Genomic DNA, 27,881 nt, shown 5'->3' with positions numbered 1-27,881 from the left:
ATTATTAGTGAGAAAAAGTAAACTTGATCTAAAATTATTTGCTGTGGACTTAAATCGAGAATTAGCAGCCAGTGGAACAGATTTACACATGAACACTGATAGACGCAGACTTCTTGCAGCTGGACAGAAAGCTTATAAGCCAACTAAAAAGCAGCTTTTAACATCAGCAATGTGCAAAAAACGTTCTTGAAAGCCAAAGCACATGCTAATTGGACCAAATAAGACTGAAAAAATGTTATTTCTCTGATGAATCATATTTTTATGTTCAGAGGTAAAGGGTTCCATAAATTAGAAAAGCATCACATGAAAATATATCACTGGCTCAACTAACAATCAGATAAACAACCCCATAAAAAAATTTTTGGGGTTGTTTCACAATTTAAGGCCCTTCTTCTTTACTTCCAGCAGATTGTATATTTCAACGTCAAGAATTCTAAGGTTCAAATCCTCGTAAAGGCAGTTACTTTTATATGGATTTCAATATTAGATCATGAATACCGATGTTCTTTGGTGGTTGGGTTTCAATTAACCATACATCTCAGGGACAGCCAACCTGAGACTACCTTAAGGTGGTTCCAGAGGCTAAACAGAAAAGAAAAAAAGAAAACAAGGTGGCATATTGAAAAGTCTTTATTTATTTAGCTGACGAAAATATTAAATAAAAAATTGATGGATATATCAGTATTCTGAAGGAAAAGGATTGTGACACAACCTCAAAACAAATTCCCATACAGCAATGGAGTGTTCCAACAAGATCTGGTGCCATCCGTACTGCTAAAAAAGTGGCCAAATTTGTTTAAAAATGAAAATTTTAAGTGCTTCACGGCTAGGCAATTCTCCAATTGAAAATCTTTGGCCAATAGTAAAAAAAAACTTAAAAATGAGCTGTACCACAAAAATTGGCCTCACTGAAGTAATAATATTGGTATGGTTTCCAGAAGAAGAAATAAAAAAAAATGTCCGGACCACTTGTTGAATCAATGCCAAATTGCGTACTTGAAGTGATAAGAATAGAGGGCACATTAACTGTACAGGTATGATTTTTTTTTATATAAGTTACTTTTTATTAAATAATTTCTGTTTGGATTAATTTGCTATTGGACATACAGAGATTGGACAATCATAATACAGAATCTTTAGAGATGTTATTTTATACAAGTTTTTCCTCTTTAAAGTATCCCAAAAACAGAATGAAAGCAACACTCATGTCATGTGACTAGTACAAGTACCTTTTTTTGAAGAAAATGAAAGATAACATTACTGCATCACAGTGAAATTTACTCTTTTCAATGAAGGAAGGGGCCAAAAAGCACACTGATTCTTTCAAAATACAAAGTTTAAGGATGTAGAAAAAGATGCAGAATTAAGAAAACTAACAAATAGTGTTAAGTACAAAGATGTGTCAATGGATTTGAAAGTAACAAAAAATAAATAAAAAATATAAATATTTAAACAAGTTAAACAGAGTATTAAATTATTTTCAGTCACTTTTGAGAATAATAAACAATACACTTTTTTAAATGGAACACTGTTTTTTCTTTTTCTTGTAATTTCTTATTACTTGCATGTAGACCTACAATAAAATTTTGAAATAAAATAGTTTATTCAATAATAGTAATAATATTGCATAATACAGTAGTGGTTTTTCTACAATAATTATACTATTTTTAGTCCATGTAGTTTCCTTTTTATTCTATAAACTAAATGTGATCATTTACATGAAAATGCCATTCCTTCAAGATTGTCACAGAATGATTATTTTTTTTATAACAGATACTGTAATGCAAAATGGAAAAGTCTAATGCCATCTCTCACTATTAAATTAACTGTAAACAATCAAATGACATATCTGTACACTCTAACCAAAAACAAATGAAGATGCCTGAAATTGAACAATTAGAGTAAATTTACAAACATTGACACACTGCTAATTGTAATGCTCATTCCTTTAATTATTTACACACATTAATATATAATATGCTTCATAAAAAAAAATATACATGCAAATTACATCTGCTGGTTATTTAAAAAAAAAAAAGATTTGTAGTTCACATAACATTAAATCATTAATATAAATACAAATATTTTGTGATTTTGAATAAATTATACAGAATCTTAAATTAACTGACCAAGTTTTTGTGATAAAATAAATAAACTTAGTAGGAAAATCTATACTACAAAAAGGAGAAAAAAGTTTTTTAAACAGATTTAAAGAGAATCCAGTTAGACAGGAACTGCTCTTGAGAACAGATGCCACTTTGTTCTAATATTGTCAAATGTGGTCAATTACATTTTGATAATGCATATGAAATTTGTCATCATAAAATTTCACCCTCTAACATAAATTGATTTTAAAATTTTATTAGCTTGTTTGGTTTATCACTTGTTTAGTTTTAATTGTTTTGTTGTTATAAATAAAAATTTTAATACGTCATACCACACTGATTACAATGTATGACTGTATTAACATTCTATAGCAACATTACAAAACTCCAAATAATGTGCATAAGCAATATCTGAAATATGAATTAGTACTACAAAACTTGTATTGTACTGTTATTTAATCACAGGTTGTGCAAAAAAATGAACAACAGAATATATTTTAAAAATTCATCTTCATACAAATATTGATTTACACCATAAAATAAATGAAACTGACAAAAACCAACTACGCTGTATACATCATAAATACTAGGAAGAAATGTTTTCCATTTAATTCACTCGTAATTAAACTAAAAATCATGATTTTAACATTTCTGTACACAAATAAAATGTTTATCCCCTTACTTACTAGAGTGTTATATGCGGTTCTAAGTATGATACTTTAAACTCTGTGCTGCTTATCTATGCTGCTAAATAAGTATAACATATGTACTTGTACTTATCTTGTTTAAAAAAAAGAATATGCTGTAAAATGGAATTGATAATTAATGTGCTGGAAACCTGTTCCCGATTGTCAGTGGCTAGCATGATCAATGCCACATTTTCACTAATCCTACAAAAAAATAATATTTTAATCATGTGCGATGAAGATAATTATAAGTAAAAATGCTAACAGTCATTGTCAACCAATAAGTTGATTGGAACATTTCCAAGATATAAGATATATCACACTATATATCTGATTAAGATAATAAAATTACCATCTGCTTTACAGTAAATGACATAAATAGCTTAAATACAGTAATTAAAATTTTTGAATATAAATGGATGGTCCTAAGAAATCTTAAAACAAAACATAACTTTGTTTCATTATCCCCTAAAATTGTTTGCATGTTAGCCCTCAGGTTAAACTTGTGACATAATAATGCATAACAGATATACTCCACAAGGAAGTGGTGCACTGTTAGTTGGCAGTCACAGCAAGCACAAAGGGGTGCATTCGTTAGCATCATCAGATATCCATGAGTGAGCTTAGTATGCCCTATTCATAAACGTCAGATAATAACCTCTCAACTATTGTTTCTGCATGAGGAGCTACACAGTGATCTAGTGTTCTTAATTGGTGAAGTTTATTGTTCACGGTAGCATCCCATTCACTTTGCCAGTCAAACAAGCCTCTTTTGCCGCACTATCTGCGCACTCATTGCCTGAAATTTCTATATGGCTGGAAACCCGGCAGAAGCTCACTGTTGTATTAAGTCTTGTCATTTGAGAAATGGCAGACAACACAACATACAACAGGGTGTCTGGAGTATATGTCACTAATCGCCTGTAAGGCACTCATGGAATCTGAGCAAACAAGTACATGTCAAAATGTTGGGCTAATTATACTTCAGGTCTTATTAATAGCAAAAAGCTTCACAATGAAAATGCTGATAATGTTGGGGAGGCCAAACATGTATTTTCTATTATCAACCACAAAAGCACACCCAACAGAATCATTGTTTTTTGAGCAATCCATATAAACCGTAGCATCCAAAATAAAGCTATTTACAATATCGTAAAACTTCTTCCACAGAAAAATGATAAAGATTTTGTGACTGTAGATCAAAACAGTAATTAACAAGAGAAGGCCAAGGTGGTGACCTAAAATGCAGCTACTGATATTTTCAAGTGTGTAAGAGGCAATCAACATTCTAAACTGGCGTTTTGTTTATTGAACTATATTTCAATTTGATCAGCAACAGGAGGTTTGCAGCAACAATGAATTACACAAACCACTGGCAGGATTTAATATTTGTTGGTATTCAGATAATCTAAGTTTTTGTTCTTGCTGTGGGTATATATTTCTAGTTAAATAAAGTTTAGAATTAAATTTAAACACTGTTAGTGGTTCTGCCCATAACATATTTTAAAACTTATCTTTCATTAGAAGATTCTGGAGAAAAAATAACCCAAGACATAAAAATATTATAAATCAGAATCAATAAAGTAATTACTGTGGAACATATCCTGCTCAATCTTCCATGTTTACCAGCTTCAGTGTCTGAAGCAACTGACAATTTCAAGCTGCAGTCAATCAAGTCAATCAAGCTGCAGTCAACAATTTATTTTTGATTTAGTTTATTTTGCCTTTTTCAAGTAAATCAGCTCTTAAGATGTTTGCAGATACTGTAAATTATATAATCAAACGGAACTGTGGGGCCCAGTGTTTAATATACATTTTTTATAAATATAAGTTGAATCATAAGGTAAATGTTAGATGCATATGCAGAAATTTTTTTTTAAACCTATAGCAATGTACAGTAATTAAATCACCTAACAACAGTTTTGTTGTTTTTTTTTTTTAATTTTATTGTAATAAACTGTACGAAATGCACTTTTAAGCATCTTTTATAAATCTTCCCCAATTTTTGTCTTTATAGTAGTTCCCCAATTTAAAGTTTATAGTAAGCAATTCGACTTTGTCGATTTTGTTTATAAGCAAATTGCAGTACATAGTGTAACAATTAATTTTTAAAAGGGAGGAGATATTTTCAAGGGACAATTAATTATCTCACAGAATTTTTGTTATAGAGCAACCAAAAGAAATTAAATTATGGAGAACTTTTCATTTTTTTGAAAAAAGTAGTATTAAAAATGTTTCATAAATTCTCGAAGACATCTGCAAAATCACATTTTCCCCTTCGCCTTCTATAAAAACTGAATCCTCAATCACACTATTGATTCATCGATACTGAAAGAATATGAAAAAATGAACATTATAAGTCAATTTTCACTGTCCACTATTTTTTTATCTTTATTTTCTGTTCTCCTTTATCTACTAACAGAATGTTTGAAAACCATACACAAGAGACTACAATGTTATATTGCTTCCATGTTAATATCACATTACAATATTGTTGTACACAGTTGATTTATTACATCACACTGTAATCTGGGTTGTAGGGAAATTATTGATATTGCAACTGTTTACAAAATTGTACAGAAAAAATCAATCTTTTTCCTTATAATTTTATCAATTCACCAACACTAAATGACCAAAAAAACTATTTTAAACTTTACATGTAGTCAATAATAATAATTTGAAAAATGTATTCTGTCAATTTTTAATTCAAGTAAAATTTCAGTTTTCAGATTTCAACAGAAATATCCATTTTGACCATCCCTGAATCCATTTTTAGTTTCGGCATGACATCTGCATGTATCTCGCATTAACTCAAAACAATTAGCTGTAGGATGTTGAAATTTTGGATATAGGACTGTTGTAACATCTAGTTGTGCACCTCCCCTTTTAATTGAACTGAACCAAAAATGTCCAGAAAAAGTCCAAAATCCAAATTTTTTGGATTTTGGACTTTTTCTAAACTGCAGTAATAAGCTCTCATTGAGAGCTTTTCAATGATATTTGTAAGAGGTACTTATTTTCATTGGTTCCAGAGTTACAGCCAAATAAAATTTTAATTAATGAAATTTTTGGATCTTACACGGGAAGGCACCAGATTAAAATAAGACTTCATGACCCTTTTTTTTTTAACTTTTTTTCTTTTTAATTTAAGTATATTGAATTATTAATAAATTATTAACCTATAATTGTAAAACCTTTTTATAATAAATAATGATTCAATAATAACAATAAAAAAAAAATATGAAAAAATCAAGTTATTAATGAAATAAATTTTATGTACTTTTAAAAATGTGTATATGTAATTTAATTAAGCATTATTACAATATGTGTGTGTAATTTAATAGATTTGGTGAAACATCTGATTAATATTATTTGAAAATTATAATTTAGAATCGTATTTTTGTTGGAAACGTCTTTCACTTGAGTTACATCCCTTCTAAGTTACACAGTATCCTCACCAAAAATTGGGTAATTCAACTTGTACATGTGTAAATATATATTATTTTCAGAATAAATAGTTCGGTTTTAATGAAATTAAGTTAAGAATGAGATTTAATTCACTTAATACTAAATTAAGTTTGGTTAAGCTTAAAGTGTGGGTTTTGATAAATGTGCAATATTCATTATTTATAAAAAGTAAATATCTAGATTTAAGTAAAATTTGAGTTCAGTTAGGTTTAGGTCAAGGTTATGGTTAGTTTAGGTTAGGTTGGTTTAGAAGCTGGCCTCTGTGGTGTGAGTGGTAGCGTCCTGGCCTTTCATCCAGAGATCCCAGGTACAAATCCTGGTCAGGCATGGCATTTTCACACGCTACAAAAATTGTCATTCATCTCATCCTCTGAAGTAATACCTAACAGTGGTCCTGGAGGTTAAAAAAAGGGTTGGTTTAGAAGTAATTGACATATCTGACTGAGAAACTTGCAGTCATTTTATCTAACAAAGTCATAATTCAAAACTGTTGCTCAACTTAACTATAAGCAAATCTAACCTTATTCTTAACTAAATTTTACTGAAACCAAATTATTTAGTCGGCAAATAATATATATCACAATTTACTGTAAAAAATAACATTTTGGGCACATGTACTGTCTAACTACGAGGAACATAAGTCAAGTGAAATACATTTCCAACAAATAATTTCAATTGTAATTAATATCTTAGGCTCAAAATAAGGTGTATTCCAAATTTCATAAAAATCAGAGGTAAGGTAACTAATTTTGGGTTGAGAAAAATGAATATGATAAGGAAAAATGTTTATTAGCTCTAGTTTCTGTGATATACAATAAGTGGATGTATTTTATTTTATTCCATTAAGAAAAAATTATACATTTTAATTACATATACCAACTACATAGAAAGTCCATTTGACTTTTTTTTAATACGTTACATTCTAAGAGTTCTTAATTGATGGAAGAATACCTGGCAGTTGGTTGGGTCTGAAAATCATATGGTGGCTTCATGAGATCAATGTCTTTTGGCTTTCCTCTTGTGAGTTTCGGAGCATCCCTACACACAGACCAGCAGTAATCTGCAAGCATTGCTTCAAGATTTCTGATATCTTTGTTCCATTACAAAAATATTCTGATAGAATCTTTGTCCATGTTTATCACTGACAACTCCACAACTAGGAGGGAAAAAGTCCAGGTGTGAATGGAGAAAATGGATTTTAAGGGACATGTTGCATCCGAGTTGATGATATTTTTGCTGAAGTACTGTCACCAACTGACTAGTTTTCATTTCTTTTGCTGCCTAAAAATCCATGAATAACTCCCTTTAAGGCTTCCCAAGCTTCCTTTCTTTCCCCTCCAAAATTTGGTCAAATGCAGGATTCTTTACAAGTTGTTGAATTTGTGGTCCAACAAAAATAGTTTCCTTAACATTTGCATCACTTAATGTAGGGAATTTGGCTAATTACTTAAAGGTCCGTCCTTCTCAATTCATACTTTTGACAAAAGTTTTCATGAAACCCAGCTTTACATGAAGGGGTGGAAGAAGAACATCTTTTGAATCTATGAGAGTCTTTGTAACAAATTTTTCTAACTACTGTTAAAGATTTCTTGCAGGCCAGTCTGCTTGACTATAATGTGATTTCCTAACCCTACTACCCACATACATAAAAAGCAGCAGTATTTAGTGTACCCCAGTTGCATTCCTACGAGTACAGTGATGACGTTTTAGATAGCCACAGATTTTCCACTTGTGTTGAGCGTTTAATTGAGTCTAGGAGGATTGCCATGTTTGCATAAGTCTCCTTCATGTTAACTTCTGGTTGCCACACCACTCCCGTTCCTAGCCCTGATGGGCTTTAATGGCCTTCAGTGAACTGCATAACTAACAGCAATAGAAGGAAGATAGTTGCCGTTGTGAAGTAATACAGCTTTCAAACTAAGCTTGGAGGAGTCTATGAATAGCGTCTAATCAGTTGTATCATGATTAAAATTCAAACATTTCATCAAGCCATTAACGCTGCAGCAAACAAGATTGTTTTTCTTCTCAAAAAAAGAAAGCAGATCCGTATCACGATGTCTGTACTGTGAGACCCTGATATTACATGGAGAAGATTCCATTGCTGTAGTCTTGACCCTAGAAGTTCTGCCTTCTCCTTCAACAAATCAAAGTCTCAAATGAGATCACTCAATTCCTCTTGACTCAGTCTGTGCGGTTCATCTGTTTCATTAAAATCTGAGTCAAAGGATGTGGAAGGCTTGTTGGGTTCTTCTTCTTCCACATTGTCTTCATTTTCAACATCAAGCTCATAATTCTGGGATGGAGTAGGAACTGGTAAACAATCTGAATGTGAAATAAATTGAACAGCAGATGGAAGATTAGGGAATTGAACTGTTCCTTTTTTCTTTATTGTCAATCCTGCCTTTATAGGTGAAGTCAAGCAGAAATAGCAATTATCTGTATGGTTTGTAGGCCACACCTTAGGCACAGCAAAAGCCATACATCGTTTCTTATTTTTCAGCTGTCCTGGTAATATAACTGAACAAGAGTTGCAACATATATGTGGAGCCCATGACTTATCCTGGTCCCCTACCTTCATACCAAAATAAAGCTGACAAGCGGTCTTCACAAGAGGAGTCAGATTGCATTTCTGTGAAAAAACTGATATTTCACCACAAATGTAACAAAAATTATTCACTGAATTACACATTTTCATGGCATTTTGATTTAAAAAATTTTTCACTTCAAAAGCACTTGAATACCAGAAAGAAATTCTGCACTAATTACAACACAGTCACAGCACCAGTAATAATGTTTATAACCTACAAGCAGCTGGAGAACATTGTGTTTTGTCATTTAACAGGTGACAACTCCAAAAATAAAATTACCCCCAAACTAAAAATATATAGGGTAAAAAATAATGTCATTGTATCTCCAAAGAATAAGCTATTTTTGGACCCAAAACATTTTCATTGTTGGGCAATAATATCAAATTCCCTTAACAATTTTACTAAGATATAATTAAAAATAAAATTTAAATTTTGATATTACTAGTTTTTAAAATAAATAAAATCATGTTACAACTTGGTAATAATGTCAAAGTATAAGGATTGATTAGAGAAGAGTAAATTAAAATTAGTTAAAATAAATATTTTGCTTAAAAATATAATAAATAATATCACAAAAAAGACCCATTCAATCCCAAAGACTCAATCAAAACAGAGAAAAGAACTGAAAAAATAATTCGAACTGAAAAAAAATTTTCACGAGGTAGTAGATACCTCTACTACCTTGTGAAATTTTTTTGACAATTACTCACTGGTGTCAAAGCCAAAATTCAAAATGGATAAACCAACAAGACACATTACATCATAATATGTATTACCTTTATATGGAACTTCCAACTTCAACCATCTACTATAACTAACAACCCTCAACTATCAGATTAACTGAGTCACACAGAAGCGCGATCCCCACACCTTCCTCTTAACACTGAAGGTTTTACTCAAAAATTACTCCCACACCTAATTTTAATTAAGCTATGCACTCAAGTCATTATTTGATTAAATCTTTTAAACACCAAAAATACTATTATCATACCATCAAAAAAAATATTGATCGCAAAAATGACAATTTTTTCCTACAATTTAATCTACTCACAAATTCTTCTTGATTTACTCAAGAATTAAGAAACAAATTCACACATTTGATTCTAACGAAAACATATCCTATTTCTCTCCGCTCTGGTCCGCTTTTCGGAGCAAGGTATACAATGCAATGCCTACATCCTTCCACATTGCAGCTCCATCACAGAATTCGGAACACATCCATTTTCATCCTATCAGCAAATATCTCAAATATGGGCTAGATGGCAAAACACCTACCTTGGCGAAGTAAGCCCCCAGGCGTGCCCCAAGCTACCTTGAATACTATTCTACTGTACATCCTAAACAGCATCAAACCCCCTCAGCCATCCTCTGCAGGGCTAAGACACTTTCAGGAAACCAGTAAGTAACTATGTTCAATTTCCTTTTGGCTTGCAGATCAAGTCCAGAATTGAACCACACAAGCTCTCTAACTACTTTGGTACATTCAGCTCTATACCTGGAGCAATAGGGAGAAATCCACATAGCAACTTGCATACTTCTCATATCAGGAAAAATGCCACGCATTTAAGGGCCATCAGATGATTCAGTCCACCTGACCTCCCATAAATGGAAACCTTGGTCATCATTTCTTTTATGTAGCCAGAGGTAAGTTGGCCTACCTTCTTGGAATCATATTATAATTAATTAGCACTCAGTCACAAGGATACTAATGGGCTTAATTCCACACATAACAACCACTGCCACTTGAGAGATAGTCCTATAGGCACCAATCACAGATAGCAATAGGAGACACTGGGCTCTCAAAATGTTCCTATAGAATTTGTAAACACATTCGATGAGCCCAGATACATTCAGCATACAGAATTATAGCTTCACATACATCTTTATAAAGAACATACATGTTTCTGAACTGTTCTTTGAAAACCAAAAAAAGCAATACAAATCTTATATTGAAAGTGCTCCTTGAATTGAACATTCTCATCAAGTTTAACACCTAGATACTTCCACAGCGGGACATAGCTAATTCGATGAATTGTACATGAGGTCGTGTAACAGCTAGTCTGCCCCTTGAGTAACATCATTGTTGTCTTCTCTGGACTAAACACCATCTTATGTTGTAAACTCCACCACAACTGGAGTATCTTGCAAGTGCAGGCTGCCCTGAATTCGATCTCATTCCTCGAATCTCCTTTAACTAGCAAAGGCCAATCATCAACATAAGCGACGGCATACGCCAGATAACTTCAATCGCATCAAAGAATCGAACTCAGCAACCTACATACAGCAGGGATCCTAAAACACTATCCTGTAAACAACCTTTAGATAGTGTCTTTCCTATTTCTGAGATGCCATCTTGAAGAATTTAATTACTGAAATAACAACACAACACATACAGCTCATTCTGCATACAATCACTCTTCTGCAGCTAAAACAAGCCAGAGGGCCACTACAGATTATTAAAATCTCCTAATATGTCCAAAAAGATACCTAAGAGATATTCAGACTCACTAGAAAAAAAGATGCTTATAACCTTAAAAATAGTATCTTGGGTCACTCCACATTAAAACAACGAAAATAAATGCACTTCTCAGGTTCATGTCTAAATAAACCTTACAAAAAGCAAGGTTTGGGTAATTACAAAAGAATAGATTTCTCAGCTCATATAAGAGATAGAGAGCTTATTTTGGTGTTATTTTAAAGCTCCTGGAATGGTTATTTAATACGTCAATTGGGAAGGTGTTGTGATATTAATAGTTCAAGGTCACCAAAAACACTATTTAACCTTGAATATATCAGTGTATTTTTTTAATTAAAAAATTTTTTTTGCTTCCTAATGTGTTGTACACGTGGTAAACATTTCATAATGAGATTGCAATGGGATCAAGTTAAAGAATAATTTTCTACTAATTAGGTACAGCAGAATATTCTAATTGTCCCACAACTCAAATTGTCAGGAATTTTTTCCTCTTTCATTATCTGGTGAACTCCCCTTCCTAGGATGGCTGAGCATCCTGAGGAAATGGAATTTGAAGCTTTCTTTAGAAGATCTAAGTAAACAGCAAGATCAGCCGTCAACTAGTACCGCTGATCTGTCTAAAGCTGGTGTGCCTGATAAGGGGCTCAAGGAGAAGCCTAAAAACAAAGAGTGCCTAGTAGTAATTTGGGTGAGGAGGCTGCATCTTAGATTGAAACATTAATTGAGGAGATAAAGGGACTTCAGAATCTGTTTAAGTCATCCCACGACTAAGAAGACTAGGTTCTCTGTCAGTGAACAGCATCCTTAACCTAGCCAAGGATGTTAAGGAAGTCATTGAGGATTTGGAAGCCAAGAAAAATACATCTGACAAATATACACAAACGGTGAGAACTGATCTGGATACACTGCTGACTATGTTAAAGTCCGGGACCATTGAGAAGTTTAAACAAGTGCTTACTGGAAGATGGCCTAATCAGGGCTATAAAAGGGTGTCAGAGGAGAAGGGGCTACCTGACAAGGAGGATCCTCAACCCAAAGTATATATCCTGGACCTTACTGGAGATAAACGGACCCCCTTTGCAACTCATGTTTGTGGGATCTGCCCTGGGGCGAGGCTGAGCTCAACAAGAGTGCTGTAGCACGTACGTAAGGCCTTTTCAGATACAAATACTGACAACACCATTGGTTGGGACATCCTTGACTGGTCTGTGGCCAACAATTGTTCTAGCTATCATCGGTTGATACTATTTGAAATAGTGGATGAACTGCACGATGACAATGAGGGACACTTCCTGTTCACTGGGGGGGCGCTTCCTGAACATGAAGGAGGACTGGCCGAAATTCTCCTCTTAGTTGGGGTCCACACTGGAGATTTTTTCTTGAGACCTTGACGGACTGCCATTGGATGTCCTGGCAGAAAATTTCACCATTGAGATGGTGGCAGCGGCTGAAGCCACCATTCCTAGAAGCACTGGCCAGGAACATATATCTGGTTGGTGGTCTCGGAATCTGACAGCAATGAAGCAGTCCGTGAACCGACTCAGAAGGGCTGCGCAACGATTCCGATCGCCGTGCGGCCCTAACTGCAGATTACCACAGAGCGAGGACTACGTACTTTCGTAGCATTAAGTCCTCCAAGCGTAATTACTGGCGCTCCTTCGTTCATGAGCAAGGGAATAGATACCCTTACGGCGTTGTGAATAGAGCCCTCGGACATATGCGCAGGAAAGATGTCCTCCTATCAGCTTTGTCAACCCACGAGGGTGTGGTAATTGATAAGGACCGTGTCCTTAATATTTTGCTGAATGATTTGCTCCCGGATGACACTATGGTCGGTGAGGATTCACACCACCCCAGCGTATAAGGCGGGAAGTCGCGATTTTCGAGACCAACATACAATCTTCTGAGATCACTACGGCGGAAGACCGCCAAGTGATCTGTAGCATGGCAAGGCACAAGGCCTCCGGATATGATTGTATCACTGTGGAGTTCCTCGCCCGAGCGCTTCCAGTGGTCCTTAGTCCTCTAACTGGAATATATAATAGGTTGCTCTTCACCGACCACTTTCCCGCGTGTTGGAAGCGTGGAGACTTGATGTTGTTGTTCAAAGGTGGCGACAAAGATCCTACTGCTAGTTCTTCTTACCGTCCACTAACGCTCTTGCCCGTGATTGGCAAAGTTTTAGAGAAAGAACTATATTTGCGTATTAATGTTAGATTGGCCACTGATCATTTGCTAATGGACAACCAGTATTGTTTCCGACCGGGCAAGAGCACTGAGGATGTCATCACCCATTTATTTGGATTAGAGTTTCCTACAGTCCAAATAAATATGTATTAGGGATTTTTCTGGATATATCAGGGGCATTTAACAACTTATGGTGGCCTTCTGCGAAAGCAAAAGATTGAAGACCGGGGCCTTGCGTCTTAGCAGGTCAAGTGGGACGAATCCCCCCACAGGTCACTACACGCATGGTATAATTCCCGTATTTTGTCTAGGTGCGATTAGATGGGTCTCCCACAATCAGTATATCACGCAGTTTCTCTCCGGGTATGGTGCCTTTCGGGCAAGTTTGGCTAGGTTTCGTTTGGTGGATTCGTGACAATGCCCGGAATGTAGGACTGATGATACAGTGGCCCACTTACTCTACGTCTGTTCCCGATACAAGGTCGAACGTTCGCGAGCTGTTAGGGAACTTGAGAGAATACATTCCTTTCTGGATCTTCGTACCAACTGGAAGATCCGCGAGGAATGGTCTATAGTGGCTGGTTTTCTTCGCGCCCTTGCGACGTGTAGGTCTGCAGAAAGAGTTTTATCGAGGTACTCGTTCGTGGTAGGATCCCGGGTGGCTAGGGATCCGGATTAGGCATTGTATTGGTTGGAGGTAAGCGCATTGGCATCGTGCCGCAGTTATAGTGATATTATTTGTGATTCGCTTTGAGGCTCTCGCTGGTGGGGGTGGCCGCGCCTCACCCGTTCGCATGGTGCGAACGGGGGGCGTGGCTTCTCTCCGCCGGTGGCGGTCCTGATCGTGACTTGGTAATGCCACGCGAGACACCATGATGGGCCCGGGTGGAGGTGCGGGGTTTGTCCTTTGCTCCTGCGTGCACCGGAATGAACTTGCGTTCCCATTGTTAGGTGACCTAAACTGGTCGACTTATTTGGATGTAAGTCTGAATTTCTATGTTGCATAAAACACAATTTTGATTGGTATGAGTGTAGCACTGATTTAACTTTAAACTTATTAGTTTTCTGAGACATTCACAGTCACGAACGGTGTTGTCAAATCTGTACTAGGCGGGGGGATTCGCGCTCTCGAGGTTTCGGTTAGTCAGTTTGAGGGATCATGTTAGGGTGGATGTGAAGATATCCGTTTGAGGCCTTCGTGAAGGCGAAATTTGATATGTATTTACTGATGCAAATGTTTGCCGAGGCATTTACATAGGTGGTATCCCGACCGAGGCCTGGCTGATTGTGAAATGTAATAAGTTAGAGGGTCTAAAGACGACCTCCAGTATGCTAAACGTACCAGAGTTGTTAAAGAACTTAAGAGTGAATTCCTTCTTTGACCTGAGGGTCAACTGGAAGACTCGCAAAGACTGGACAATTGTGGCTAGCTTCCTCCGCTTCCTAGCCCTGCACAGGACGGCCGATGGGATTTAGTGTAACCCCGGGTGGCTAGGAACCGCCTGGGCAGTTGATTGGCCGAAGGTAGGCGTATTGGCGGCGAGCCACGGTTAGTTGGAATTGTGGTGACTATTAAATTGTGTAAGCTGTCGGCGGAACGACTGCACTGCCGAGGGCATGGGTTACCCATGTGCAGTCGCCGTTTGACGAGCTAGACAATGCCGTCAAATGCATTTGACGGTATTTATCGGCGTTTTGACAAGAGCATATTAGAATGAGTACACGACACTGTCAGCGGGATGGCGACTGCACTGCCGAGGGCATATATCCCATGTAGCCGTGAGGTGTAGCGGCATCTCGGCGATAGTTGAAGCAAGTGAATGTCACGCGGGACTCTGGAGCTGAGTGGGAGTAGAAGGTCTGTCCGCCTCTCCCTTTCAGACCAGACCGGAGTCTATAAATTAACCTAAGTCCGGGGTATGAAGTAAAGTTGAGTTCAGTAAGGGAATTAGGACTAAATTTCGTTGTTGCGAACAACATTTTTGGTGGTACGGTGTTTAAATTTGCCTCGAATCTCGAAACATTCACAGAAATTGGCTCAATAAAAGTAGCACTAAGCGCGGGGTTCGTGCTTCCGCGAACTCAGTTAGCTAGTTCAAGGGGGATACAATGTAGGACATTCAAGATGTCCTGACGAGGCCTACAGTAAAGGTAAAAGCTGAGTTTATAAATCACCGATGTAAATATCTACCGAGGCATTTACATCGGTGGCATCCCAACGAGGCCAGGCTTATTACTATGAGATGTAAAAAGTCGGAAAGCGATAGAAGACTCCCGTTAAAGCCCATCAGGGCTTGAACGAGAGGTGGTGAGGCGACCAGAAGTGTCACAAGTCGGGTGTCTTCCCCTACTTGTTATGATAATGGAGGGGGTGTCCGAACGAGACCTACATGTAGGCCTGTGAACTCAAGCCTAGGTACTGTGTGTTCTTGCAGGTGCAACTGGAACCCAGTGTTTGTGTATGTTCAATGCATCAAAATGCAAAACTTGTGGTTACGCATTGTAGAATAAAAGAACTGATAGAATGTGATAGACCAATCAAGTCTTACCAAGACATTATGATGTATGTAGTGTGTGCTAATCCAACTGAAGCTTGCTACTTTAGAAATTGCAAAAATTGTACTGAGTTTGAAAACTCAAGGGAAGGATTGAGGAAGCTTTCAAGCTCAACTGCATTGAAAACATCACCTACCAACAGTGGATAAAAGTTAAAAAAAGAACATCTTTCAAGACATTAGTCAAACCTACTGAAGAATTCATCAGTAAACCTTTTGAAAAACTTCTGAAACTTCAACACTCATTTCTTACAAGTCAACAATCCAGTTACCTCACCCATCTGAAGCAATCTCTGAAAGACCGAGAAAATCTTGTAATCTGCGACTTCGCTACGGACTATTCATTCATTCTCCAGGACGCAGCCTAAGGTTTCCACTGGAACAATGCACAGGCAACAATTCAACCCTTCACAATCTATTTCCAATATTCAACAACAAAAACATTGATAAATACATTTCTTGTCATAATTTCCGACTGTCTCACACGACACAATAGCAGTGCACGTTTTTCAGAAATATTTAATTGGTTTCATGCAGTTTCATTTTACCACAAAACCAAGCCTGATCTACTACTGCAGTGATGGTGCTACCTCTCAGTACAAAAACACTCAATTTTCTCAACCTCTGTTACCATGAATCAGGCTTTGAGATCAAAGCAGAGTGGCATTTTCTTGCCACATCTTATGGCAAAAGTGTATGATCCTGTGGAAGGGATTAAAAGACTCAGCTAGAGCAGTCTTCAAATGACCTACAGTGACCAGATCATGACTCCAAGACAGTTGTATGACTGGGCAAATGGACACACTGAGTCGATACATTTCCACTACGGTACAATTGAATAGCATAAAAGTGAAGAAGAGGCTTTGAAGAGTAAGACAATGACAGCAAGAACTATACCAGATACTCAGAAACTCCTCTCTTTTGTTCCACTGAACAAGAATCAGGTGCAAGTGAGGGCGTTTTCATTTTCTAATAACTCAACAGTAGCAAGCACAACAAATATTGAGGATGATCTTGAATTCACAGAAATGGTTGAGTTCTTGATCTGCAGATATGATGGACACTGGTGGTTTGGGTGTGTTCTAGACTCAAATGAGGAAAATCAAACAGTGAAGATGAAGTTCTTACATCCAAATGGACATTCACCTTTCTTCCATTACCCAGATTTTGAGGATGTTCTTAATGTACAAAGGAGTGAGGTTATTTCAAAAGTAGATCCCATGGTAAATCCAACAGGATGAGTTTATAACCTCTCAAAGCAAGAAGAGGACAATTATAACTAGAAGTTGTAAAAAGAAGTGTTCACTGTGTAATTCTTCTGTAAATTTCTTTGGAAGCTATTTATTGCAGTTACATGGTGAGTAAGTACAAGTTCATTATTTTATTTCACCATAATCACATTTCAATCCCATTATGAAATGTTTACCACATGTAGAACAAATTAGGAAGCAAAAAATATATATATTTTTTCAAATCTTAAAAAATACACTTTTGAATATATTCAAGGTCAAATAAATGTTTTTCTTATTTTGAACTATTAATGTAGCAAAATCTTGCCACGTGATATATCACATGAAAACCTATTCCAAGAGCTTTAAAATGACACCAAATTGAGCTTTCTAACTCTTATAGGAGAAAACTTTATCTGAACCTTGCTTTCTGCAATTTTTTCATTTTATTACAGAGTCCTACACAAAAACCTGAGACTGAAAAATCTGAAAAAAGTATTTTTTTTATCACTTTACGATCAATCCTGTGAATTTTGTTGAAATTGGTGATTGTCAAGTTGTGAGGCTGGTTGATTTGACATGCATGATAAAGGAGCTTCAATTAGTCTTATATTAAAAAATTAACACCACTTTTTAATTTTATAATATTACAAATTTTAAGAGTAATATAAATGCAATTTCATCATCTTTTGAACCTAAGCTTCTCTTTTATTAGCCCAGTCTCGAAGGTAGCAATTTTAATGATTTATTACAATATATAACAATTTTTTTTTGTAAAATATACAGATCTTTATGATTCATCCATAGCAAGTGACACGTGCAAAGCCCACGCTGCTCATTATCCAATCCTCTAATCAATTAATAATAAATTTTGTGAGTTATGGCAACCTGTGGAGAGAGGTTAAGGTTGGAATTAAAGTTAGAGTTTTGTGGTGAGAGGGAAACCCATAAACCAAACTTAATAGTCTGAGTCGAACTTGGAGACAGCCATTGAGGATAACAGATGGCACTCTTCATATGGTGATTATCCACTGCACACATGACTAATAGCACAGAGAATGTGATGTAGTATCTCTCTGTAATCACTATATTTCTGTTTAAACATAGATTTAAACATAGTCTAAACATAGAAACATGTGTCCTACAAGATGGTGTTAAGTGTTGCCATTCCTGGGTAATGTATCATAAAGTCTCTCCACAGAATGGATTAGCATCTGAAAACTCACAAAACTGATAGCTAATTGACTACAGTGCAGGAAAAGCAGTGCAGATTTTGGATAACCTGCTATCCAACCCTGCTTTCTGACATTTATATCTTGTGTTTTCCTGACCCTAAACACATCTATTACAGTATATTAAAATATGAAAAAAATTAAAATTGCTCAATTACTGGTATTAATTATGATAATGATCAATACTGTCAACAATTTCAATTTTTATAACTTAAAATATCTAATTTAAATAAAGTCATATAGATTAAAGCATACAATGTGTTATAAATAATTATGAGCATTCTAACCAACAAAAGTAGAATGGTTTTAACAAGTAAATTATATTTATATTCTGTGAATCAGGCAAACTCTAGCATCTTTATCTTCTACCATAAATAACATCATAACTAACCATCACATAGTATATACAAACTGTTAAATACATCATGTTATACTAGGCAAATAACAACAGAAAAAATTAAATACACGAACATAGAAAACAAATCTTGAAACAGTCATGTTTAATTTATAATGAACAATATAGAACTGGATCATAATACTGTAAATCATTTCGTGTAATAGCAACGGGAAAAATAAATAATTGACAAATCCTAACCTTTCTTTCTTTTTCTGTTTAGCCTCCAGAAACACAGAAAAAATCCTAACCTACACCTCGAGTTTCACATAACGCAAAAAGCAGCAAAAATAAGAGAAACGCAAAACAATTACTTACAAATTAAAAATTAAATTTCATCAATTTAATCTATTGCTGCATTCTGTAAACACACTAAGAAAAACTAGCACTTTTCCACCTTAACACACAATTTTTCACCTAATTTTAAATAAACTCAAAAAAAAGACATCTAACATAAAACATTATTGAAGATAATGTAAGCACAGATCATCACTGAAGTTTATTCTTCCCAAAGAATATAAGATTTTATTCATAACTTTTACCACAACACACTATACACAATTATGAACAGCATCAACACAACTATCTTAAAAATTAAGCTCTGAGCTGGTCGAGGAAAAGCGCGTTTTCTTTATTACGTGACAAACCAAGCATTAGGTTAATTACATAGTACTTAATGAGATTTCAGTGATACATTATACAATAAAATCTAACACAAGCATATTGTAATTCAATAACCAAACTTACCCTGTATCGGCCATTTCTATTCCGATCCATTCGTTTTAAAGTTTTGCAGAATGGGAAACTTAACGCGGCTAAATTAAATTTCTCTGTAATCTCATATATTGTGCAAAAATTCTGGGCTCAGTTTTTAGGTTATAATACTAAAAATATATTTTTTAAGTAAGAAATAAAATATTAATTCACTGAAACTAAAATTTTATATAAAAATATTATTAAGCTGATTAAATGGGCACAATTACTTGTCATGTTGTATTATTCTTTTAAAGCAGATCATTTACTCAGCGTTACTTTTAAATTTAAACAAACGTAAATACGAAAGGATAAAATAAGCGACTCTTCGTTACTATGACACTATCGTAAAACACATTCCATCGAGAATAAAACAATGCCTATTTTCCCCACAAAGGTACACTATACTTCAATGTGTTTTCTATTAGTACATTAGTGCGTTTCCTAATTTTTACTGTGGTAGAACCCATAATACGTTGCAACATGTAAGATGCAGGGGGTTGCATTCTTATACTAAATACACATATTTGATGTTAAAAAAATAAATTTGTATGAACTTTCAACCGTATAATTTAGGTTAAACCTGAATCATCAATCAAAACATGAAAAATAAGTATTGAACCAAGAGACAAAAATGAATTATGTGGTACTAGAACCTGCTCTGGTACACCTACATCATTTATTTTAATAAATGATATAACTAATCATTTGAAGTAGGGAAATAATAAACTCCCGCTATCCTTGCGTTCCATTTCGAATCTGATTGATTAGATGCTATCTCTACTATCTTCTATTTGTCGATATTTTAACATCAACATAATTGTTGTAGCCATCTTCAGTTTGTCTTATTCTCTATTATTACGATCTCAAGTGTTTTTGTGTTCATATTTTAATGAGATGAGATGGATAAATATACTTACATATATTCCAAGTTTTGTATTACAGTTTTTACGATTACATATCCCTCTATTACGGATATTAAACAAAATATAACGTCTTATTACATTCACAAATCTAGTTTGCCTTCTTGTAGCTGCCAGAAACTTTTCATCTCTCATTATGATACTTCTCTTCATACCTTATCAAACATACTAGTTTTTTCAGATTTTAAAGATCCATACCTGTAACTCTACTTTACTTGTTCTTAATTATGTAGTCTTATCACTGTTACCTAGGCTTTAACATTTCACACTCCGACTTTAGTTTTTAAAGTATGCTTTAGTTTTTATACTTCTTAGAAGCACGCCCCTCCTGGAGATTTGGATTACAACTACTTTATTAGAGGATACCATTATATAGATTTTTAAAAAAACAGAAATGAGAAAAAACATTTTACTTTAAAATATAACTTCAGTTTTCCATTGTTCTCACTTGTAAAGATTTATTTCTTTTAGATTCTTTTAGATTTGTGTTTGTTTTGTAGGACACCAGTTAGTTATCACTCTCAACTGAAAGGCAGCTGCTGTCTAAATCATTTCTTTTTTTTTACCTCTTCACATACATCCACCAATTATGGCCACTTATTTCTGAAATGATAATTCAATTTCACAGGAAAAAACTACGACTATAATATAAAGGGATTTTAATTGTGTAGTAAAGTATATGTACAATAGTATGAAGAACCAATCTGTCGGTGCGCGCGGCTATGTCGTTACTAGCCTAACCGAAAACATCATGCTCGCTTCTAACGGCTGACCTGTAGTACGGCTAATGTGAACTGCTACACTGATTCATCAAAATTAAACTATTTGATAATACAACTCATTAATATGTAATTAGAAATAATTATGAATTCGTTAATAAATGTATTTAATTTGAATTTATAATATTAAAATTTGATCTTATAATACAGTACTCTTATCTATACCATGAACTGCACATATTATTTTAATCCCAATTTATTCATTGAAATGCGAAATTATTTAATAAAATACTATAACGAAGTATGCTACTGTAATAGCGCTATAAAATTATTAGGTAGTATAATATTTGAAACCGTATTTTCTGCCAAATAATTACAGCTATTATGAACTATTTCATACATTTTATTATAATACTAGTAAAAAGCGATATTTTATTGTACTTTCCCTACAATGAAATGGTTAAAAAAAATGTAACGATTTTAACTATCACTTATCACTTAACTATTAGCACTGCGTTAATAAAAAAAAAGCATAATAAAGATGTATTAATCAAGGCATATTTTATACAAATTGTGAAAAAAGTTTTTGGTTACTGTTTCACTCAAGCGGCTCAATTCCGCTCATGCCATCTGAGTCTTCATCACTGCTCTCGGAGTCAGAATCGCTCTCCAATGAGATGACAAATGATTTAACGATCACTTTCCTTTGATAAGTACACGTCTTCAATTTTTTTATGTGGTCGTACTTCCTTACCCAGTCTTCACGGCTCATGCTAGCAACCTTCTCCTCTGTTAGCGATTGAACTTCAGGAAAACTACGTCACTAAGTAAAAATACTAGCTTTTAACATCGGCACATATGAGTTCAATCGGGTTGAGGTCTGAATGACATGGCGGCAGTCATAAAATATCATGATCCTTCTCTTGAACAACTTCATCACGGATATAGCGGCAAAATCCAAGTTGTGCAATTTTACCAGTTTATATAGCTCGGGAACTTGCACACCATAGGTAAAAGGAATCTTGTGTTTCACAAGCCAGTCTTACAAATCTTGTTTTCTGCTCTTTGAGTTCGAAGCTTTATAGATTTGAACATTATGGTAAGGAGCGTTGTCTATTACAAAAACATTCTTCGCTCCAAATCTGGCAGCAATTTTTCTTTCATCCATTTCATAAAAAATATCACTGTAAACTCCATCGTATTAGTCCCCCGTTTCATATGTCGCTTTCCAAGTTGTAGGAGGAACCCTTTTTCACTGCCAGCATGAATAATTATTAATCTGTACCTTTCAGAGATTGGAAGTCGGACACCATTGTTGGAATTGTCTGACCACGATTGATTTTTAAGGTGACTGCTAAATATGAACGATTAATCGAAATAAATTATGAACCGTCTTTGATTTCTGAAACGTTCCATTGTACTCAAATAAGAAATTATTTGAAATTATGTACTGAAATAAGAAATTATTTCTCGAACGTCTGGCATTTCAATTAATAGTTTCCTGTTTTATTGAGTCCTTCTCCATTTGAAGCCAAGATCCTTCAGAATATATCTAAACTCTTTTTCTGTCCTTGAAAGTTAATACTCTCTCGTAGTTCTTGTAACAGAATTTTCACTGCAGGAAGGCAATGTTTTTGCAGGTGAAAATTATAAACTGTAACCCACATTTATCGAAGTCGTCCAGTCCTGTGATTCGTTTTTTACAAGTTGGTAGTTTGCCTGGCGGTGAAAAATGTTTGTTTCGTTGTCCTCACTGTCTGTTATTTCTTTCAGTTCGCTATTAATCAATGTCACCACATGCTCAGACACCCACATGCTGCAGCAGTTCCTCCTCGAGCTTTTGATAAAGGAATTGTCACAGCCTTGTTATCGGCTTCTTCCTTCATAAACTTGTAAACGTTAGAATAGTTTCTCTGCCTTGACAATGAATGATGCGTCCTTTCAATTTCGATCGAATGCCGTTGTCCATTTTAAAATTTTTGTGCATATACAAACTTTTTACATATTAAATTACCACCAACGAAACAACAATAAAATTGTTTGTAAGCATTAAATTACTACCATAACACTTTATTTCATTTATTACAGCAAGAATACTATTTTAAAATCTTACGATCGTACACAACTTCGCAATGCTCGGTTGAAGACTGTTAATTTATGCAATTTGTATGTAGTTTTAAAAAGGGATATTTGGAAGAGATTTGTTTAAAAATTAATTACATTAGTCACAAAACTGCAACAATTTGTCGTTGCTACTGGGTGTTGACATTAGTCATCGCATCAGGAAATCCTTAGATTAAACATCAATCTAAATATGGGACGTAATAATAATAATACGATAACTATAATCAGTGGGGCGGCTCGCGTATAGGCACTGTGGAACTGTAGCACTCCTTATTTCTGTTTGATATTACCGATAACACTTAATATAATGAGTCTATTTTCTTTAATTCTTTCTTTATACTTTTACTACATATAATTCTTAAACTTAATGTCAACAGCCAACTCCCAGTTTATAAAGAGTTACAAAAATTTTTGTATAAAACTCTGCGCTTCACAGTTACAGCGGCGAGGTTTTTGGATGTTGTACGCATGCGCACACAGGAAGCTGCACGCGAAGCTGCGAGAACGCTGTCACTCCCGCAGTGCCGATGGTGGCGTGCTAGTGGAAAGTAGTATTTTTTTTTTTAACTCCGCGTATGTATGAACGTTCCTTGTTTGTTACCTTTTCTAGTTTAGTCGGTGGAAGAAATAGGAAAGTGGGTTAGTTGTATTTTCGGTCGAGATCAGAACATAGCGGAAAGCAAGGGCTCTTTTATTACCAAATCTGTCCAAAAACACACTGGAAGGGCAAAAGAGAAGGTAATTAGTAAAAACTAATTATGTATTTGTTTGTGTGCATAGAAATTTACATTAAGCACCAATGGACTATAGTGTTTTCAGCGGACATTTTATTAAGTTATTATCTAATAATACTAAAATATTTATATCTGTATTGACTTTTACTATTTATTCGGTTAAACCGAATACTCTTTTTAAACACAATGTGCTTAAAATCCGTGTACCATATTCTTGAATGTGATAAAGTATAGAATTAGATTATTATTCTGCTTCCAGCTATTCGATTTGATTCATTTTTTCGGTTCTTTTATTTTACAGAAAACTTTTAACCATAGCCTTGAAAAGGGCCAGACAAAACTTTCTGGAGCAGCACCCCCAATAATTTTAGCTACAAGGCGCCACCAGATATAATAATACGTTAACTGTGGTGAGTGATCGTTTATATGATTTGAATGAGACACTGTGAAAGCGTCGTGCTGATAGACATCCCAACCCCGTAGGAAAAGACACCCACCTTGAGACGTTACCGGTCGTCAAACCACCTCTTCCGTTCCGAGCCCTGACAGACTTTACAGGAGGTCGTCTTCAGACCCTCTAACAGATTAAATCTCACAGTCATCAGCTAGGCCTCGGTCGGGATGCCACCTATGTAAATGCCTCGGCAGACATTTGCATCAGTAAAATATAAATCAAATTTTTCCTTCACGTAGGCCTGAAACATCTTCACATCCAACCTAACAGGATTCCCTCAAACTAACTAACCAAGACCACGGAAGCGCAGACCTCGCGCCTAGTTTAAATTTGACAACACCGTTCGTGACTGCGAATGCCTCAGAAAACGAACGGGTTGGTAGTTAAATCAGTGCTACACAAATACCATTCAAAATTATGTTTTACGCAACATAGAAATTCAGACCAACACCCGATAAGTCGACCAAATTAGGTCACCTAACAAGACGAACGTAACCTCATTCCGGTCCGCGTAGGAGCCGGGGACAGTCCTCGCACTTCCCCCGGTCCAATCATAGAATTTTACGAGTCACAATCAACGACCGCCACCAAAGTAAGAAAGTAACGCCCCCGGCAGCGCGGCCACCACCGCCAGTGGGAGCAAAAAATCGAATCACAAATGATTCCAATGCGCCTACCTCCAACCAATCTATTGCCTAGGCAGGAAAACTAACAACCCGGGTCCTACCTTGATCAAATACCTCGATTAAACTCTCTCTGAAGACTACACACCGCAGGGGTGCGAAGAAAACAAGCTATTATAGACAACTCCTCGCGGATCATCCAGTTAATACGAAGATCCAGAAAGAAACGCATTCTCTCAAGTTCCCTAACAGCTCGTGAACGTTCGACCTCGTATCGGGAACAGACATAGAGTAAGTGGTCCACTGTATCATCAGTCCTACATTCCGGGCATTGTCACGAATCCACCAAAAAAAAAACCAAGCCAAACTCGTCCGAAAGGCACCATGTCCGGAGAGAAACTGTGTGGTATACCGATTGGGGGAGACCCATCCAATCGTACCTAAGTCAGACACTATAGGAAATATACCATGCATGTAGCGACTTTCGGGGGATTCGTCCCACCTGACCTGCCAAGACGCAACGCCCCGGTCTTCAATCTCCTGTTTTCGTTTTGTCATCAATAGGTTATTTACCTTGGAAATGTTGCGTTCCTTACGCTCATTAGCCAAGATTTCTATTGGTTTGGCTCTGGTTATAACACAGACTGCCTCCTGCGAGACTGTTTTGTAACTGCCTATAACAGCCAGCAAAAGCAGTCGCTGGGCCCGCAGAAAAATGTCCGCGTAACACCTAAAAGCCAAGTGGTTAGCCCAGACAGGTACAGCATACAGCGTAATAGTCTCACTGACACCTCTGTCAAGGATATTACGCATGGTACGGTTATTCAACCCCCAATCGGCATGAATGACCCTACGGATTCCATAAAAAGTATCAGCGGTCTTTTCTGCTACATATTGTAGATGTTCCTTTTACCGAAAATTCTCATCAAGGATAACATCCAGGTACTTTTGACTCGTAACGTACCGAATGGGGAGACACGCTATCCGAACCCGGATTCGTCGGGAAGTAGCCAATCGGCCCTTAAGCAACATCATTGTGGTTTTCTCTGGACTGAAAATCATTTTATATTGGAAATTCCAGAGCCGGAGTGTCTCACAAGCATAAGCAGCTCGAAACTCTACTTCGTTATGCGAATCCCCTTATATCAGACGCAGCATGTCGCCAGCATAGGCGATGACACGAACCACATGACAACCTTAAACGCTACATGGAATTGAATTCTATAATTCAGAGAAGGGGACTCCGAACACTACCCTGAGGGCATCCTTTAGTTAAGGTCTTATGAGCCTCCGAGCCGCCATCGCGCATGGAAAATATCCGATGGCTGAAATAACTTAAGAGCACTTCTAATTCATTTCGTGTACATTTACGCTTCTGCATTTGAAACAGGCAGAGGGCTACCATAAGTTATTAAATGCTCCGGATATGTCCAGAAAAACCCCCAGTATATATTTGCATGAACTAGAGGAAGCTTTAATATGGCATTCTCAGTGCTTTTGTCCGGTCGGAAATCATACTGGTTGTTTATTAGCAAATGATCAGTGGCCAATCTAACATTAATATGCAAATATAGGACCAAATAGTTGCCAAATGACTTCGACGGCATGTGTCAATCTTGTTAGTAGCCCTGAAACAGGCTCTTTGAGGTTTTTAGAGTGATGACCTGAAAAGGGCCCTTTGTATGTTTATGAGGTAGCCTAAGAAGGGCTGTTGGGTTCGGACTTGTCTCCCCAACAACAACTGGTTGATGTCGGTTCGGCTGCAGTCGGTGAGTTGCGGCTCCTCCGTTAGAATCGAACCAGGCTTCTCCTCAGCGGCAGTTGAGCCCCCACTACAGCGTGGCAGTGGTGGCCCCCAGGGCCTCGCGGTGTTAGGTCGGTGTCGGTTGTCTTCCGTCGGCGCGGCCAAGTCGGTTCTACCCAAGCGATCTCACGCTGGGCTGCCTCCTGCTGACAGTCCCGTTGATCGGCCCGCAGGCCAGGATGTTTGAAACCCGGCTAGTTGGGGCGGGATAGCAGCGTCCGCGCCCAACGGTTCCCTCGAGGGGCAGGCCAGGCCTGCTGCTCCTGCGGGGATGTTGAAGTCTGCAGAGAGGTCCCATGTTGGGCCGGCCAGGGAACCTCTTTCTTCTTTCATCTTCTTCTTCTCCAGGCAGTGGTCGGTAACGAATATAAAATTCGTTCTGCCATTCGCTCTTTTATAGGCGCCTGCGACTGGTGGAGCCGCAGCGCTGCTGTGGTAGGAAAGTTACGCAGTCATCACCCACCTTGTGATGATTCCGGTCGTCACACATCACTCTTTCCTAGCCTTGATGGGCTTTAACGGGAGTCGTCTTCAGATCCTCTAACTGATTACACCTTACAGTAACAAGCCAGACCTCGGTTGGGATACCACCGATGTAAACGCTTCGGTAGACATTTGCATCAGTGATTTTTAACTCAGCTTTTGCCTTCGCTGCAGGCCTCTTCCGGATATCTTGACTGTCCAACATCGTTGCCCTCTAAACTAACAAACCGAGTTGGTGGAAGCACGAACCTCGCGCCTAGTTCTACATTTAAATAAGCTACTTGTGATTGTAAATGTCTCATATCGTACGCGTCTATTTGGTAAATATAATGCATACCAGTAGC

General features: G+C 36.4%; 1 protein-coding gene across 1 annotated transcript in view; it reads right to left on the bottom strand.

Moving 5' to 3' along the window:
* LOC142319271 (uncharacterized) overlaps window positions 1-19,933 on the bottom strand; it is a 138,399-nt gene extending 118,466 nt beyond the window's left edge. Inside the window, exon 1 of the mRNA XM_075356350.1 lies at window positions 19,668-19,933. Coding sequence (XP_075212465.1) covers window positions 19,668-19,681 — 14 coding nt within the window. The 5' untranslated portion in view covers window positions 19,682-19,933. The remainder of the gene's footprint in view (window positions 1-19,667) is intronic.
* Window positions 19,934-27,881: the final 7,948 nt, after the last annotated feature.

This window comes from Lycorma delicatula, chromosome 2 (genome assembly GCF_047948215.1).
Source record: "Lycorma delicatula isolate Av1 chromosome 2, ASM4794821v1, whole genome shotgun sequence".
Classification (NCBI taxonomy): domain Eukaryota; kingdom Metazoa; phylum Arthropoda; class Insecta; order Hemiptera; family Fulgoridae; genus Lycorma; species Lycorma delicatula.
This window is presented reverse-complemented; position numbering and strand designations above follow the sequence as displayed.